General features: G+C 48.6%; 9 protein-coding genes across 9 annotated transcripts; 7 read left to right on the top strand and 2 right to left on the bottom strand.

The window, feature by feature from the left end:
* Positions 1–829: 829 nt before the first annotated feature.
* On the top strand, positions 830–2936 carry T069G_02412 (fungal zn(2)-Cys(6) binuclear cluster domain-containing protein; the record flags this gene model as incomplete). Its single annotated transcript, XM_056169622.1, has 3 exons — positions 830–1555; positions 1658–1786; positions 1854–2936. The coding sequence occupies 3 exons, from the start codon at positions 830–832 to the stop codon at positions 2934–2936; spliced, it is 1938 nt and encodes a 645-aa protein (XP_056030514.1).
* A 393-nt stretch (positions 2937–3329) lies between these two features.
* Positions 3330–3849, top strand: T069G_02411 (uncharacterized protein; the record flags this gene model as incomplete). The annotated part of the gene is made up of 3 exons (XM_056169621.1): positions 3330–3423; positions 3474–3500; positions 3578–3849. The coding sequence occupies 3 exons, from the start codon at positions 3330–3332 to the stop codon at positions 3847–3849; spliced, it is 393 nt and encodes a 130-aa protein (XP_056030513.1).
* A 1091-nt stretch (positions 3850–4940) lies between these two features.
* T069G_02410 (uncharacterized protein) lies at positions 4941–5156 on the top strand (the record flags this gene model as incomplete). Its single annotated transcript, XM_056169620.1, has 1 exon — positions 4941–5156. One exon carries the CDS (start codon positions 4941–4943, stop codon positions 5154–5156), a length of 216 nt encoding a protein of 71 aa, XP_056030512.1.
* A 247-nt stretch (positions 5157–5403) lies between these two features.
* On the bottom strand, positions 5404–6030 carry T069G_02409 (CYTH domain-containing protein; the record flags this gene model as incomplete). Its single annotated transcript, XM_056169619.1, has 1 exon — positions 5404–6030. One exon carries the CDS (start codon positions 6028–6030, stop codon positions 5404–5406), a length of 627 nt encoding a protein of 208 aa, XP_056030511.1.
* Positions 6031–7361: 1331 nt separating this feature from the next.
* Positions 7362–7754, top strand: T069G_02408 (uncharacterized protein; the record flags this gene model as incomplete). Its single annotated transcript, XM_056169618.1, has 1 exon — positions 7362–7754. One exon carries the CDS (start codon positions 7362–7364, stop codon positions 7752–7754), a length of 393 nt encoding a protein of 130 aa, XP_056030510.1.
* Positions 7755–8671: 917 nt separating this feature from the next.
* Positions 8672–10265, top strand: T069G_02407 (major facilitator superfamily domain-containing protein; the record flags this gene model as incomplete). The annotated part of the gene is made up of 5 exons (XM_056169617.1): positions 8672–8934; positions 9014–9462; positions 9514–9823; positions 9886–9958; positions 10023–10265. The coding sequence occupies 5 exons, from the start codon at positions 8672–8674 to the stop codon at positions 10263–10265; spliced, it is 1338 nt and encodes a 445-aa protein (XP_056030509.1).
* A 2939-nt stretch (positions 10266–13204) lies between these two features.
* T069G_02406 (uncharacterized protein) lies at positions 13205–15218 on the top strand (the record flags this gene model as incomplete). Its single annotated transcript, XM_056169616.1, has 5 exons — positions 13205–13699; positions 13785–13909; positions 13997–14122; positions 14182–14265; positions 14318–15218. The coding sequence occupies 5 exons, from the start codon at positions 13205–13207 to the stop codon at positions 15216–15218; spliced, it is 1731 nt and encodes a 576-aa protein (XP_056030508.1).
* A 653-nt stretch (positions 15219–15871) lies between these two features.
* On the top strand, positions 15872–16408 carry T069G_02405 (acetyltransferase (GNAT) family domain-containing protein; the record flags this gene model as incomplete). The annotated part of the gene is made up of 1 exon (XM_056169615.1): positions 15872–16408. One exon carries the CDS (start codon positions 15872–15874, stop codon positions 16406–16408), a length of 537 nt encoding a protein of 178 aa, XP_056030507.1.
* Positions 16409–16690: 282 nt separating this feature from the next.
* On the bottom strand, positions 16691–17347 carry T069G_02404 (uncharacterized protein; the record flags this gene model as incomplete). The annotated part of the gene is made up of 1 exon (XM_056169614.1): positions 16691–17347. The coding sequence occupies one exon, from the start codon at positions 17345–17347 to the stop codon at positions 16691–16693; it is 657 nt and encodes a 218-aa protein (XP_056030506.1).
* Between the last annotated feature and the right edge of the window lie 364 nt (positions 17348–17711).

Genomic DNA, 17711 nt, shown 5'->3' with positions numbered 1-17711 from the left:
TTTTTGCGGCTTGGCCCGATTCTAGCGGGGACAATTCACTTTCAGCGCTGAAGAGGCCCCCAAAAGTGAGCCAAACGGGCAATTGGTGTCTGGCAGCTGCATTTCGGGTGCTGAATGGAGGGGCGTTTTAGGGGTCTAGGGGTCCGTAGGGGTTCTGGCGCATGCGGCTACTGCGATCGCTCTTCAGCAACCTTCGTACAACTTCTATCGAACCATTGATCCGCAGTGAACTCATATTTTCTATTCCATAAGATTGCTAGCTAGATCGGGGTACAGTATCTTACTGCATCTCTGGAATGAGGCCCATGGGTGGAGTGTTGACTGATGCGAGTGATAAAGTCTTGGGCTGGTGCTGCATTCATGTTTCCTCAATCTTATTCAATCACCCTTTTGCAAGACCAATTCATACCCAGCAGCCTTGAGACTGCAGACGGAGTTTATTGATCCTACTAGCTGAAGTTATCATTCTTGTGTGCATATGGTATCGAAAGGCCCCTCAAATTAAAGAAATGAGAAACGCTGAATAATGCTTTCATTAAGAATGTTACGGCATTCGACCTGATTCACAGCTTCGATGTTCCAATGTTTCTAGACGATAAATGGACTGGACCCTTGATGCATGTGCTTATGACGTAGGTAGTGACAGGGGCGGAAAAGCGGAAAAGCGGAAAAGAGCGGAAGCCTCCCAACACGTGACGACGCGAGTCTCACTCATGTATCTTTGTGCAGCTACCCGTGATCCAAGTTAACAAGTCCATATCAATTTGATAGTGGCATTGTGTAAATCTGTCTTCAGTCTCGGCGAATATTCAATCCAGTCCAATGAGACATGGGAAGAGAGCCAACCAGTGCCAGTTGCCATACATGTCGTCGTCGCCGGATCAAGTGCGACAAGAGGAAGCCGTCGTGCGGTCAGTGTCAAAAGTCTCAGCATGAGTGCCTGGGATATGAAAAGATCCTCCGAATCCAAAGCCATGGAGTCGGATCGAGCAAACAGCCTGGCCGTTCAAGCTTGGTCAAGATAGGCCAATCGGGTTCATATCCCACCAAGGAGTCAACCGAAAATGACGATAATTCTCAACTTCATGGCCTTGATCGAGGCGGGAGATGTAGACAGAAGAAACCCCAGGAGCAACAGATCACCGGCGATGCTTCACCAACAGCTGCAACACCACAATCACAGAATCTCGATACTCACCTTCCGCAACCTCTAATCAGCCAGACCATGCAACTAAGCCTGGACCCATTCATCGACAGCATCGCCTTCTCCTACTTTTTCGATGCCTACAGCTGGATCAACATTCACAGCATCTTCCTTCAAGATACCCCGATGCGCCAGCATCTCACTGAGCAGAGAGACGAGCTGGGCTATGATAGCCTTCGTGCGCTGGCATATGGAATCTTTGGTCGAGATCACCAGGTCCAAAGCCTGCAGCGAAAAGGCGAGCGGATCTACGGCACAGCTCTCCAGAAGTTGCAAGCAAAGCTCATCACAGCATCCAAATCGGAGTTGGCAGCTCTCATCAAGCCCATATCCGTCATGGGATCCTATGCGGTGCGTTTGGGTGGCATCTCCCACACCTCTATATATGGAGACTGTTATATATGCCGGGGCATAAATGACATTTTGCAAACGCTAATCGATGCATCTGCACAGATTGCTGTCGACTCCGATCTCCGCTTTATTCACCATCAAGGGCTGGCTCGTATTCTAGAACATTGCGGGCCAGAATACTTCCAAGACCCTTCGATTTTACCCGTATTCGAGTCTTGTAGATTCACAATGGTGAGCTTCCACGACAATCCAAACTCCCGATACTTGCACTCAATGCCATGCTGATCAATGTCCATAGCTTGCCAATGCGCTGGTTCAAAGGCAGGGCACGTTTCTCGATCAGGAGCGGTGGAGGACAGTACCATGGTCGGCGTGTCCCGAGACGAAGACTGCCACAAACAAGCTTCTCGACATAATCTCCAGTCTTCCCGCCCTCTTCCAAAAGACTGACAAAGTTCTCAATGAGCGCTCTCAATGGGTCGCGGGTAATTCGAACATCATTCGTGAGGAAACCTCAAGCACAGTTTCGGATCTGCAAGCGCAACTAGAGTCCATGCTCTTGGACCTAATTGCGTGGCGCTATCACTGGTCCCTGGATAACTTCCCCACAGCGCAGAATATTCTCGATTGGGCATTGTTTCGAGTCAGCGATGAATCGTACCGGCCTGGCATCTCTCATGTCCAAGGCCCAGACGTGTATGGGTTGAACCTCGGCACGACCATTGGCCTAGATATTCCCTTTGGGCCAACTAACGATGCTCACAAAGATCTTGATGCGAATTCCGATACTTTTGCTTTGATGCAAGAGGCTGCTCTATACATAACGGCCCTGATTACCTTGGAACGACTGCAGAAAAACCTCGCCGGCGCCGCTCGTGCCGCAGACGCGATTGACTTTTATAACGCGCCCTTTTTTTCTACATGCCGATGCTACTTTGACAATCCCGGACCATCACGAATTTGTCAAATATTTCCAGAACCAAGCGACAACATTAGCACCGCTGCATCGTGGAACATTAATTCTGCAAGAATAGCCGAATCTCCCATTAGATCATTAAGCAGCGACAACAGTGGAGCTGCTCCCAAGCCGACAGCTCATTCGCTCGATGAAGACTCCATCTTGGGCGCCACCGGAACGATGCTTCTACCTGGAGATGGTCGCTTCTCTGCACAGCTGCGCATCTTGAATTGGCTGATTAAACATCTGCCAGAGAGTCGAGCCCATGTTTTAGGCACGCTCGCTGCAATGGGGCTGAGTCACTGCGTCCATGACGTTCGCCCATCGGAGGGGAATGAGTATATTGCCGACACCGTCCGTGAGACCATGATGAAGTCGAGATTTGGAGATGCGGCAGAAGTCTTGCTGAAGAGATATCGGTGAGCTCTTCCAGCTGGCTGTACCTGTGACGGGCAGGAATGCGACTCTCAACGAATGGTGATGCCGAGTCTTGTACTTTTACAAATATCACGACGCCAGCGGATCAAGTTGCTATGAGACCAACTAAAACCTTCTGTCAATGTGGCACCGTCTTTTACTTTTTATTCGCATAGTCATGGCAAAACCTGCCTTGCATACTGTCTCATCATACCTGCCTTATACTTTATGGATTCTACCGTTGTAAGTCCACAACGATCCATCAAATTGACTTTTCCGTTGCCTATATAACAACTGGATCTCTCCGCCTTCATCCACTCCCGTGGATTCTCCCCGACAATATTAAACGCGTTAGATGGATCGACATCTAAAGCTACCTCGACCTTTTCACGCGCCAAGATGACATATGCACATACTCGCCATCACCGTTTGCTTGGGTGGCGTCTCGATAAAGATGATGTACAATCCGATGATGAAGAGTTTGAAGAACTCCGTAAGTCTCTCTAATCGCCTCTGATAAGAATATTCTAACTGTTTGTTCAGCCATCATGAGGGGAATGCAGCCTATTGGTACGTCATTTTATAACATGGCATGGAAGACGGGGTTTACCGACCAATCGTATTTTCGCGTCTAACCATGCTGCTAGGGAGCCGCTTCTATGAAGGTGCAAATGTCTACAGGTTTTTCGACTCTTCGGGTGCTACCCGCTGCTGGTGCCGATTAGTAGGGCGCCGATGGAGGCCTCGACTTACCGTGGATGAGGCAGAGAGAGCCGTCCGCGAGTTGATAAGACAAGGCTTGATGGAGGATAGCCAGGATTTATTCATGTGGTGGGCGACTACAAACGCTCAACATGAGATGAATCAACGTCGGGAGAATCAGCGTCAGGAGAATCAGCGTCAGGAGAACCTGCGTTAGGAGAACCAGCGTTAGGGGAACCAGCGTTAGGAGAATCAGCGTTAGGAGAACCAGCGTTAGGAGAATCAAGAGGGATGATTCCTCTATCCTTTGGAAGCATTCTTCATCACTATTGTCTCACGGTTCAAACATTGAGAATAATGTGTTTATGGGATGACGGTGGATCGGGGTAATTGATCGGATTTAACCCACAATAGAATGGGGTTTTTGCCGTCGAGCTACGGAAACTTGGAGAAGCCAGTGTAGGGTTAGCTTTCGGAGCTTATTTCAGCCATGGGGCAAGCACTCCGTATTATCTTTGTGACAACCACCTCGAACATGACAAAGAGGTAACAGTTTTGTTTGATTGCTCTTTTGGATGCACAATTTGACAGACGGAAGCAAAAGTAGGAGTCATTTTGTAAAAAAAGGTGGCCAGAAAGCTGCTACTGGTTTCTGACCTTTGGGGTGCCTATGTGGATAGGCAGATATAAACTTTCATACGGCACTTTATGCTCATGTTAAGGGTACTGGGTAATGTCCGTCTCCACAGGTAACTAGATACAGGCATGTGAGTATTAGAGACTTGATTAGAAGGTATCCGGTAGGTACTAATATACGTAATACATCTGTGGGCATATTTTATAGTTCAAAGCAATGTTAATATCACACCCGAGGGATTGATTGAAAATGGGGGCTATGCACATCAAGATGCTTCGGGTACTATCTTATTACCCTCTCAAGCGGAGGTCAGAAAAAGCGAGACCGCAAAGCAAATAAGTACAGACATTCAAGTATAGCAGCAAGTACTAGAGAAATCCCAATATAATAGCAGTTACTAAAGAAATATAGATATAGTAGGAGTAACTAGGGAAATGTAGATATAGCAGCTACTTCCCTTGTAGGCGTATGATTTAACTAGTGGGTGTTCGAATTCTTCTCGGCCTCGGTTTTCTGTCATCCGCTTGCATGTTTGCTAGAAGGCGGCAACCAAGGTTAGTCGCAATGGTATGTACAAGTCAACTCTCATGATCTGATGACAATTATATGAATAACTTTGTGCAGAAATATTACTGTACGTCAGAAACCTGATGCTAGGTGGAGAGGATACCATGGCTCCAACCGTGGTGATGTCTGTGGCTCCATCTCAGCCACCGCAGCAGCAGCAAGTTCTTGAGGATACGACCATGGCTGAAACTCCAGCCGTTGTCCAGATTCAAGCAGAACGAGGACAAGAAGAGGAGCAACAAGAGACAATTGTGAATGCTGTTGAGGCGGAAGTGGATGAGGATCAAATGGCGTTTGAGGCTGATCTCGACAACATCTAAGTTGGGTTACAGACACTGGGAAGAGAGCATTTTGCAGCACGCATCTTGATGGCTCGTCATCTGAAGGGAGAAAGTACTAGCAAGCCGAATAATTTTGAGTCATGGTTAGCCAAGTATCTTCCTTAGCGATCAGTCTAACGGCAGATATGTTGGGAGGCTCCGTCAACAATGGCTTGCCCATAATTGTGTTGCACACATCAGAGAATCCCATCTTTCTTTTCCCCGTGATTTCGCACCTTTCCATCTCTCATACAGAATCTCTCCGCTGACGCTCAAAATATGCCGTCAATTTGCCCTTTGGCTGGCCTGCGGAAAACGCCCATGCATACGTCTTCATAAAGGCAGCTATCCTCTCATCCATCATTCGCATTTCATCTTGTTTCTGCTGCTCAGTCGGTTCGCCAGCCAAGGACTTTTGCAGCTCGACCTCCCCAACCTGGTGACCAAAGTCCACGGTATCGAGCACAATATGGAACTCGTCGTCGGCTATCCACGATTCACGCGTAGTGCAAAAGACCGCAATGGGATCGAGACCAAAATTTTGTGCTGCAGTATCGTCGATGGCAGTGGCGCCTCTGATGTATGCTGAGATATCGTCGACGTTGTTGAGCTCTTCAAATCTGGAATTTGTGAAAGATCCGCCCTTTTTTATTTTGGCTTCCCACTGCCCGTCTCTTTTCCGGATCCAGGCTCCAGCCGACGAGAGAAGATTCAATTTATCGTAGTAAGAGTCGTGTATTGTTTGAGTCGAAAGCTTCTTCAGGCTTTTGAAATGAGGAATGCCGCCACATCGGGTCAGTTTGGGGACTGCAAACGAGCGAAATTTCCTCTCCACCTCTAAAACGCAAGTTGGGGGGAATCGTCGAAATGCCATGGATGAGTGGCGAGAGGCTCTCTCTGAAAGGAATACGATGTGAAATTAGCAGGTAATTCTCGCATGAAATACGCCTGGGGAATCTCCATGCTTACCTTTGTTCAGTGTGAGCTCTTGAGTTGGAGAACAGAGCGACAGCTGCCAGACAAACGAAGAGTCCGAGTTTCACAACGTCAACGCAACGAACGGATATTGTGGCCCGTGCGCAAGCGAAAATAAACAGACATTAAACCGTAAAAATAGTATTCAGATACTGAAAGATTCGGCTTGAAAAGTGAAGAAGTCGAGCTAGAAACTTCATCTCCAGTAACATCGGTGTATGTACGCTGAGGTGTGCCATGTTTCCCACACTTCCCTGGCATTTTAACTGAGTTGATTCCCTACTCAAATGAACTGAATCGAAGGTATCTGGAATTGTCAAAACCACCTTGCCTATAGGTTGTGGATAGCTCCATCTCAGTCCGCAGGAAACAACTTCAATCCAAGCCACTTCACGATCCATAATAATACAGAACACCTCTGTCGCAGAAGTGAAGACGATTAAAATCGGTTAAACGCGGCAAGTTAAACCCGAAACTATGCTAAGATGATCAACGAAATGTCAGGCCATGACCCATCTCTGCCAAGAAGACGCGGGATCCTATGGCAGCTATGAGATGACCGACTTCCGGCGAGTCTCCATCTTGAATCCTGCGAATGCAGGGGCCGTCCCGCATCTGGTCGATCCTCCAGACGATCATCCTGTAGGATCGACGGATCGATCCTCCATCTTACATCTCGGCCGTTGCCCTTTACTTAGTAAATGAAGCGACGAGCATCGCCACAATCTATTGGCAGACGATCATTTCCGTTTAAATACCGTTAAACATAAGCTTAAAGGTGTGAAATCTGCCTCGGTATCTAGATTATTCGGCATCGTCGGGTCGTCTAGTTGAAAGGATTGGCATGTGCCATGGCTCTAATAGCACGCTGTGGACGTCTTGACATCATCTGTTTTCACAATGAAACAAAGTGCACAAACGCCAACCGCGCTGAAGTGTGTTGAAGCAAGCCAAGCCAATACGACGGTTACACCGTCTCATCAAAGAGGCAAGTTGAAGTACATATGTAACTTGTCATCCGAGACTTTACACGAATATGCCGATCACCAAAGAGTCAGTCATTCATGAGCGTCGTAGGATGAAGGAATAGGGCTCCAGTTAATCATTGTGGGCAAGTTATCTTCATAAATAGTAGAATCATCCCCTCATATCTGGAGAAATGATATTCAATCACTCGTCCTAAGGACCAATTCCTTTCGAAGCACTTTCACACTGAAACTTTCGCTCACAATGCATCTCACCAATTCAATCGCTCAAGCCGTTCTCTGCCTCTCAGTTACGGTCTTACCTGTCGTCCACGGCGCCATCGCCATCGGTAACCAGATCAGAGAGGGTGGCACTCACTTCAACGTCGCCTGGATTGAAGGGCTAGACCCTTGTAGCTTTGATGTTGAGATAGCTCCAGAAAGCGGACGCGAGTGCAATCGCAACTTTCGACTCGATGGCACTGATTACTACCTCGTGGGCTGCACCGATCCCAACACGGGTTATGCCCAGAAGCCTCAAAGGCTTCGACGTGTCAAGGACAATTCGCTCTATGGGAACTGTGCCCCAGTGAAGAAGAAGGAGATTGACTGCAAGGGCAAGACACACAACGTCGTGAAGCGCTACATCTGCGGCTAGACTGCTCAATCCTGACAAAATAAAACTTCCGACAAAGTGGTGAGCTAAAGAGTTCATTGGGAAGAGGACGTCAGAGAATGTGACGAAAGGTTTATGGAGATAAAGCTGTTGGTTAGAGACGGTCGAAACTGATCAATGCTCTGCCATTCCAATGAGAAAATGCGGTACTTTGAGAAGATGTGTGTATAATGCATATTGAACCCGATTCTGCTCTGGTACATAGTACACATAATACACATCATTCAAGGTTCAAATTAGTGCCCCGCCACGTTTCCGTGTGAAGAGCATGTTTGTAATCTGTTATGTAGGGCCAATCTTGTCTAAGTGTTTCATGCCTTGGGTATTTCTTAACCAGGATGAGATATCAATCATGCATCCTGAATACATGTGCAACTCATTTCTTGCCAATACATGCCCCTTGAGTTGACGCCTGGGCTTGCTAGCCTTGTTAGTCGCGATGTGTGTAGAGAACTTTCCCCTGCTCGGTGGTGGACAAAGGCTTCTCACTTAGGAATTTCTGTGATCATGTGCTTCAATTCTATCCTTTCAACCGCTGTTACTATAACGTAAGTGCAGGAACGGCACGCGCGTACATCTTTTAACTCCCGACTCAATAGGAAGAAAGTATAGGGGATTGTCTCGATTTGGCCGACCGAATATAGCACTGACGGAGAAATACGCTGGACAGCGCCTTATTACGGATGGCGCCAAGGTCAATTACTCCGACACTCCGCGATGTAATGCGGGGAGAGTTACGCCATGGTTCGGGGAAACACCCCGGCTCTGCAGGCTAAAGGCAAGGCGAGCATCGCCTCTTATGACTAAACTTTTGGTTATAAAGTGTCAACTGCAGGACAAAACCAGCGAGGTTCTGCCATTCTTTTCTCCATTACGGATAAGAGAGCACGCGATGCAAAATGGCCATCACCGCAACTCAGACCACAGTTGAAAGCGCAATTGAGCTTCCTGAATTGACGCAAGGGAGTGGCCGTGATGCTGGTTCGACCGAGGCCGAACCAGCGCAGGGGCCTGACCAACGCCTCAATAAGTCGGTGTACTTGAAGATCATCAGCGCTGGCTTCTCTTTCTTCGTAGCTGGCGTCAACGATGGAAGCATTGGAGCCCTGATACCTTATATAATACGCGAATATGACATTAGCACGGCAATTGTATCGAGCGTGTGAGTGTAAAGCATCGCTACGGAACTAGTTTAGAAACAATGAATATTTTCACTAACACAAGGAGCTCAATGAATGTAGCTATGGCGCCAACTTTCTCGGCTGGCTGTTTGCAGCCTTTGCCAACACCCATCTCTGCCAATATCTCAATCTCGGCGCGATGCTTGCCCTTGGAGCCGTGTTCCAGATTGCGGCACATGCCCTCCGATCTTGGGATCCTCCGTTTGGGCTGTTTGTTGTGACGTTCTGGCTTGTGAGCGTTGGACAAGCATTTCAAGATACTCACGCAAACTCGTGGGTCGCCAGCGCTGTTCCCAAGGGTGCTCACCGCTGGCTGGCCTTTATTCATGCCATGTACATGGCGGGCTGCTTGGTTGGGCCGTTTGTTTCCACTGCCATAGCGTCTGCCGGAGACGTCTCGCGATGGTATCTGTTTTATACGTTCCCACTAGCTCTTGGTGCCGTCAATCTTGGGCTGACGTGTGTTGCATTCCGTGATACTCTTGGGCTTCATCAAAAGACAGTTGCAAGTGAGAGCAGTGGAAGAACTCTCGGTGAAGCCGCTGAAAACCCTAACGAAGCTGTATCGAGGAACAAGGAGGCCACGCAACTCATCAAAAAGACTGCAAGCACGCCCAGTGTCTGGCTGCTCAGCCTCTTCTTTTTCTTCTACCTCGGCTCCGTCCTTACTGCTGGCGGTTGGGTCGTGGAATACCTGGTTAATGTTCGTCATGGTGATTTATCACAAATGGGTTATGTCCCTGCTGGCTTCAGCGGCGGCGGTCTTCTTGGCCGATTGCTACTGGCAGAGCCAACGCATAGATTTGGAGAACGCCGGATGGTGTTTTTCTACATCGTTGCTGCGATTGGTCTCCAGCTGATATTTTGGTTGTATGATCTCCCGCCCGGCCTCAAAACTTATCGAGACAACCAAGCTCACAGTAGAACCCTAGGGTACCGAATATCATTGCTGCCTCGATCGCCGTTAGCTTGATCGGTTTCTTTACAGGGCCATTGTTCCCAACTGTACGTTTTTGCTTATTCTGCATGTCTCATGTCAATCTCGGCACCGTCTAACTCTGAGAAAAAGGGCATCTCGCTTGGGTCAAAGCTTTTCTCACCAGACATTCACTCCACCGCGCTACCGCTGGTGTTTGTTTTTGCCCAGATGGGAGGCTCATTGTTTCCCATCATTACAGGCGTGGTATCTGCCGATGCCGGTGTGAGAGTTCTGCAACCGATTTTGGTCGCTCTTCTTGCCACCACGGCAGTAACTTGGATGCTGGTGCCATCGCCAAAGTCAACATCCAATACTGCCCTGCATCAAGAGTGATGATGGTGATATAATATGATACAGGATGCTTCTGTAGTAACACTCGTCGATATTATGGCATATGAAAATGTTGTTGGTGAAGCGCTGGTGCATGATGAATACAATGATGTTTGTGAGAAATGCAACTGGCAGTTCTGCTGAAACAACTGTATTGATCTCTACCAAAAGATGGCTGTGGGGTGGTATCCTACGACTACTCCGTACTTGAATCAGTTTACCGTCCTCCTCGTGAAGCACAAATCGATACACACATGTAGTGTAGCCTCTCGTCGCAATAGATAGACGTGTATTACGTTCGTACGCATGCAGCCGCTCCCAGCTCTCAGCTATTTGTCGAATGAAATCATCTAAGCGCGCAGTTCGCCCACCATTTGTGCTCCTCTCTCTAGGCTACATATGTCGAAATAGTATCGGAGGCCAGTCGGAGTGTTGCGCAAAGGGCCTCTCTTCTCATCGAGAGTTGAGAGCTCGACTCTCCCTTGCATGCCGCGGCAGCAACAGCACATCCCGCTTCATGCACAGTTACATTTGCGCCAAGTCCCTGACCGAGAATTTGCAGTCCCATCGCCTGAGCAAACACCATTAGCGCATTGTTTGTGACGCAAGGGTTATGCATGTCTCGTAGCTTTTGCGGGGCGGTTCGATCACTTCTCTCACCGCGTTCCGAGATAAGTGGATGTACGAACACTCAGTAAGTAACGCCATAAGAACACATGTACTCGTACAAATGATTGGATGATCAGATAAGTGACTTGAGCTGACTCGAGGTCCACCAGGAGTCGCTGTATTCACTGCCCCTCGATGAAACGGGCGCAACGGAAACCCGGTAGTTGAACAAGGCCAAAGCTGATCAATAAGATCAGTCACCTGTCAGGTTCCGGGATCTAGTAACCAACGTGACGCGAGCTGGACGTGGGTTGAGACTGACAATATCAACATTATGGTCCAGTTACATATACTTTGCATGCATCGTTGGTAACGACAGAATTGAAGGCGTGGTGCTTAGGCCATCTTGCGATCGTAACACAATCGGATTGTAACATCCATAACAGTAGCCTTTATCCTAGATCGGATTAAATCTTGACAGGATGATCCCTGCTCTCACTTCTTCCACCGCATTTCGTAGTCGGCCAATCTCAGAGTTACGGGAAGAAATTGACAAATACTACTGGTACGTTCACACACTACCCCTTGCATCTGAAGTTCAGCCGTACCGGTGGTTGCAACTTGGGCCAGCCGTGTTTCATTTTTCTTCTTCCATTGCTGTGCCGTATGATACGAGTACATAGAATGGTCAATTGGTTGAACAAGGATTGATACTTGAAAATAAATATTGCAGCACTCTTCAAGGGCTCAAGAATAAGATAGCAGCTACATCAATACTCTTAAGCACTCAAATCCATATTCTGTACTCCGTAAGTAGACAGCAATTCCTCTTAGGGTAATGCAACTGCCACTAGTCTCATACGAGTGAAGCACAAGTTCAAAATAGCGCGGAGGGCGATGTGACGAGGCGCGGGAAGATCGAAGAGGCGGGAAATATGGCAGGGCTATGCTGGTCAACCGGTGAATGGATGTGAAGAGGAACCGTCTGAACTATTGACGCCGTTGAGTGATACACGATCTGCTCCCGTGTTTTTATATTGAACGTCAGTCGCAGAGCTCAACTGTTAGCGGCCGGTCACTCGAATTCGACGAGGACTAGCATAATATCGGACTATCCAAGTGTGCATATCCAGAAACTGGCCTTGATGAACGGCTGTAATGATGTTCTTGAAGCTGAGGTTATGATTCATGGAGTGATCCACCGAACTCGATCGCCAATCTTGCAGAAGGGCGGTATTAAGCGACCAACGAGGACACTGTTACACGTAAAGGAGATCTTGTCAGTAGCAAGACGCCTATGTTTGGCCTCGAGGTACGTAACCATAAGTGTTTTTGCTGCCAATAGTTACAGCTGTCTACGATCCGCTTCAAACGGGCATACGGACTTATTCACAAGCTCACACAGCTTGCAGCCACATGCATGCATGCAAACGTGTAACTCACAACATCGGACCCTCATCATTCTCGTACCAGGGATCCAATGGATATCACAGATAGCTAAAAGGTAACGCAAGGGGATCGCGGTTGTCTCGCAGCACATGCAAGGGTCCTCAGACCCGACAATGTCAACGTTGTCTCAAGGGCTGTTTCCCCCCCATCCACTCATGAGAGATGCAGAGACCGAGCCATTCACAGCTTCTCGGGAGCTTGGACGCCCGCGCCTGTCACCCACAGCGGGAACAACGTTGGCCGGTGTGACAAGAGCAGGGTTAAAGGGACGTTGGACGAACGAGATCGGCAGCTTGTGGCTGGTTGAGCACCGGCGTTTACCATGGTTTATTCGCGGCCACTCGGAGACGAACGGTAGTAGTAATGTGATCACCAGTTCTATCTCGACCGCTTTGTCCGCTTTTGAATTTCGTTTAGATTTCCACTGCATCCTTGCGTTAGAAGCGCCAGACATAGTCCAAACAAAGAGCAAGCCAAGCAAAATAGGGGCGTTTATCAAGACAGCAAACTATTCGAAGCAAGTACTCGTACATGCAGCTGCATGAGACGAGACGAGGGTGGGAGGGTGAACCACTCCGACCCAAAATTCTGGCCCAACACTCACCCCCTTTGTGTTCATTGCATCCAGTCTTTTGTTTCTTGTTCAGCTCCATGCCCCCAGAAATACGGAAGAGCACATAGGGACCCCACGGCACCGATCGAGATTAAAAATCTTCCTCCCGTCCTGCTCTTTTATCTTGCTCTTATTCAGTTGCTGCCCTGGGCTTTTTCTTCTCTCGTTTTGCCCACAAATACCCGCGGCCCACAATCGACAGACAGAGCATCGTTTGTGCTCTCTTCTCGTCGCGAGCTCTTAAAGTCCTCCCCAAAGGTTTCTCGCCACGATGGGCTCTGAACTAGGCCTCACGGCTGACTCCAAGCCCGCGGCTAGGCTCAACGGGATCGGCATATGGTGGATTTGCTGGACTACAGGATGGACGTTGGTGTTGCTCTGGGGCATGGGCTTTCTCATCTACCAGCGCCGTATGCCGATGCTGAGGATAAGAGGAATCGGGTTGTCGCTGTCTGCCATCTCTCTGCTTCACCTCTATTGGATATCCGTGCAACTGGGATATGTCTTGGGGCCGCTATATCCTGGAGACACGCAATATTGGATCATGAGCACATACTTGCCTCTGGGTATTGGCTTGTTTCACGCCTCAAACACCCGCTTTCTCCACGTTGCACAACGACAAAAGCAATACGTTGACCGCGCTGATGTGCTCAACGCTTCGACTGCGGCCAAGCTCAGTAACAATGGTGGTATTCTGAGCAGATTTCGAAGACTCGATCACACTATCAAGGTTGTCATTCTAGTCGGCTCTGGAATGTTCTTCCAGGTCAGTGCATCCATATTCACACATTCTCATTCGTTCGGAGAGTTTTAAAGTTTTACATACCACGAGCTAACAATGGCCCACGCAGCTATTCATGGCAATCTTCATGTTTCTCATCTCCCGCAAATGGCATAGTTCATGGGGCATCCCAGGCACCGAGGTTTCTGGCACCGAAATGGAGCAAAAGGTCCAGATGGGCCGAGGATGGGAATGGTGAGTTCTCCAAACAGCATCGGCTTTAAGAGCTTCTATAAAGCTTGATAGCGTCGGCCGCTTGGGTTCTGACATAAACATTGACAGGTGGCCGTCTGTCTTGTGGCTGTTCTTCTGGGCCTGGATTGTTGCGCCGTTCACGTTGTGGCGTGCACGAGATATCCGTGACACTCAAGGATGGCGCACTCAAACCATTTGGTGTGCGATATCCGGGTAAGTTTGATATCGAGGGAATCCAGTTGCCTCTTACTGACGGATCTGCGTATATATAGGCTTCACGCAGCACCCATGTGGCTCATTGCCCTCTATGTCCCCGGGATGGAAGCGATTAATCACCAGTGGATTCCTCCTCAGTGGTATGTTCTCAGTCCCATCTGTGTCGAACTAAACCGCTCATCACTGTCATAGGATTGCCCTCTCCATATGGTTAATGGAAATATTTACCGTCTTCCTCCCATGCTGGGAAGTCTTGTGCCATCAAAGCCTCTGCCAAGAGACGCTAAACACAATTGAGCAGTGGGAGAACAACAAGACAGGCCTCGGCAAGGCCATCAGATCATTCAAGTCCAAATCGACAATCATCGACTCTATCAAGACCGGATGGAGGTCGACTAACAGTTCGATCCAAACGTCTTCCGTCGAGTCGATTCTGACGCTGAGTGCTCTCGAATACGTACTGGAGAGGAATCCCGAGCCTCTACAGCAATTCTCAGCCCTGCGGGATTTTTCCGGCGAGAACATTGCGTTTTTAACAAGCGTAGGAGAGTGGAAGTCATCGTTTCCCGCTTCGGTCCGCAGCCGCAGCGGCATTATGTCTGACGATACGAAGCGGGAGCTGGTGCGAGAGCGATTCAACCGCGCGCTTCGGATCTATACTGAGTACATCAGCGCTAGCGATGCGGCATTTCCCATCAATATCTCATCAGTACAGTTGAAGAAACTTGAATCCATCTTTGAGGAACCCGCGCGTTCCATGTATGGCGAGAAGCAAGCCGTCAATCCTGCAACTCCCTTCAACTACCCCGAATGGAACAAACCCGGCTCTGTCGCTTCATCCTGCGAGGCTTCCAAGTCAGTCTCTGAGAAAGACAGTATTTCAGGTGACTGCGTCCAGTATTGGGGTGATATTCCGGAAGACTTCGACCACGGCGTTTTTGATGACGCCGAGAAGAGCATAAAGTACCTGGTTTTAACAAACACCTGGCCCAAGTTTGTTCGCGATCGCCGAGATTCCATGGAATCCTTCGAGAACGCCGGGAGCACCGAAACCGGCGGCTCCATGTGTTTTCCTCGCCCGAGTAAGCAGTAGGTAATCGGGTAGACTAAATTATACTTAATCAGTTTTGAGGCGTTTTGTGGCGGAGGGAACCGGACTTGCGGGGAATACCATCAAAACATTTTTTCCATACTATTCCACTTGTACATGTGATTCAGCGTCATAGTATTGCTCTAATCGCCCGAAACCGCGATAGGAAATACTAAACATTAGTGAACGCCTTGGTAGCGTTGCATACGTAGAGTTCCAGGGGCCGGTAAAATAAGACCGTGGCATTATTGCTTAGTGGCGTCAGCTTTTCCCGTGAGTCAGTTTTCGCCATGTCGAAAATGTCAGAAAAATGTCAAGCGTACGCCTTAGCGCGACATGTTTGCTGGAGACTCGGGATTGTGGAAGAGATGGCTTGGAGATAGCCGACAACAAAGACTCATTTCAAGGCTCTTATCTCCAACTCTTTCGAGTCTTTTATATAAATGAGAATGTCCATCCGCCGGATTGTCTCAAGCATCAAATTAAATAAGAAGTCTCATACAATTAGCAACAACTTTCTTGCACATTCTGTTGTCTCGTGTGCTCCACATACTCAACCCACCTGTTATACTATTAGTTGCCGAGTACTCGTATCTCACTCACTCGCTCACACCTCTCGCACCACTCACACGCTCACACGCTCAATAACATCTGAAATGGCACCAATTTCACTCTCTATCCGCAAAGCCACGCCGGCCGACCTCGCACCCGTTCTCGCACTCGTGCGTTCCGCATATCGCGGTGAATCCAGCCGTGCAGGATGGACAACCGAAGCAGAACTCGTCGATGATCAACGAATCGATGAAGAGGGGCTTCTTGCAAAGATCAATGAGCCTTTTGGAGCGGTACTTGTTGCTCAGGACGAAGCCGGCGACATCTTGGCATGCTGCGAGGTTCTGAAGCAGAGCGACACCGTGGGATACTTTGGCCTTTTTGCCGTAAATCCGCTCCGCCAAGCCGGAGGAATCGGACGCACTGTTCTCACTGCGGCGGAAGAATATGCCAAGCAGACGTGGGGTCTAACGGAGATGGAGATGACCGTCATTTGGACTCGCGAGGAGCTGATTCAGTATTATATTCGCCGAGGATATACTCTGACGGAGAAGACGAAGCCGTTTCCTTATGCTCACCTAGTTGGCGGCAAGGCGTTGAGAGACGATTTGTATTTTTCCGTCCTGATAAAGGCTCTTTGAGAAGTGCGTAAACTCACAAGCACTTTGGGATTATATTTGGGATGCTGAGTTAAGCATGGAGTTGGATGATTTGTAGATGGCGTCTGATTTTGAAGCATGAGCACGAATTGATGATATCTAATGAACTGTCTTTAGTAAAGTTGCGTGCAAGTGACATTGTGTGATCGTGGTATGGATGTGAGTGCTTATGCCAGCTCGATATATCACGACAAAAGAGTACTGTGTTAATATAAGAACCTGAGTCAACGTCGGTTCGAAAATACAACATGTCAGCTCAGATCATTAGTATGAACCACCAATATGCGGCATCTCGCAACGTGGAGGCAGCCTCCGATCGCTTGGAAGAAAATCGAGATACATGACGGCCTTTGTTTCCACCCACTCTCTCAGATCAACGTTTTTCTGACCCGCATCAATCGTGTGTCCATTAACACTAAGATATGAGCCTTGGTGAGGAATACTAGCATTGAGTTCGACCTTCTTAGGTCTCCAGGCCTTGACAGAGACGCCATCCTCCTCGGAGCCAGATTCAGCACCAGCTAACGCAACTGCCTCGGGCAGACTAACATCGACAACTTCGCCTTCGCCGTAAAAGATGAAACATCTCACCGCACACGTTTTGCAGTAGAGGAAGTGTAACGTCTCATTATTGCACACATAGTCGCCTAGACTCTCGAGAGGATCTAGAGGCGATAGAAGTAAGAAGTCATCGAAAGCAGATGCAGGACGGACATGGAGGAATCCCGATTTATGGCAAATGGTGCAATTGCACCTGTAAATGCGCTGTACCCCTCGAGATGGCGGCGGTTCTGAGTTGAGAAGCGTCGCGGGAGGGAGAGTCAGAAAGACGATGTAGCGAATGGCCCCGCAGTGGCATGAGCCGGTGTAGGGTAGCCGTTGAGACTCAGCAGAGTCTTGATCCGGAGATTGATGGCTCATGATGATTGTCAGTTGATTTGGATAGTGTCTGTGTGTTTCAGATACTGAAAGAAGTTGGTCGGATACACCATGGGTTGTCTCTTGGGTAGTAAAAGCAAAGGATTATTGGGGTTGTGAGTCAATTCACGAGTTCGGCTCAGCTTCTCTAGTTGCAGCGTTATTGAATTCAGCTGCCTGGCCACAATGCTCAGGAATCAACTGCTCCGGTAACACATATTCATGTTACCCCACCAAAGACAGATGTTTTGTCCATTTTGATGGCCAGAAACGTTCAACTCATCTCTCGTTAAGTTGAAGCCATAAACAACCTCCTTCTTGGGAGGTGATATTTGGACAGTCCTCAATGCCCAACACTTTTCAACAG

The sequence above is a fragment of the Trichoderma breve genome, chromosome 2, assembly GCF_028502605.1.
Source record: "Trichoderma breve strain T069 chromosome 2, whole genome shotgun sequence".
Classification (NCBI taxonomy): domain Eukaryota; kingdom Fungi; phylum Ascomycota; class Sordariomycetes; order Hypocreales; family Hypocreaceae; genus Trichoderma; species Trichoderma breve.
This window is presented reverse-complemented; position numbering and strand designations above follow the sequence as displayed.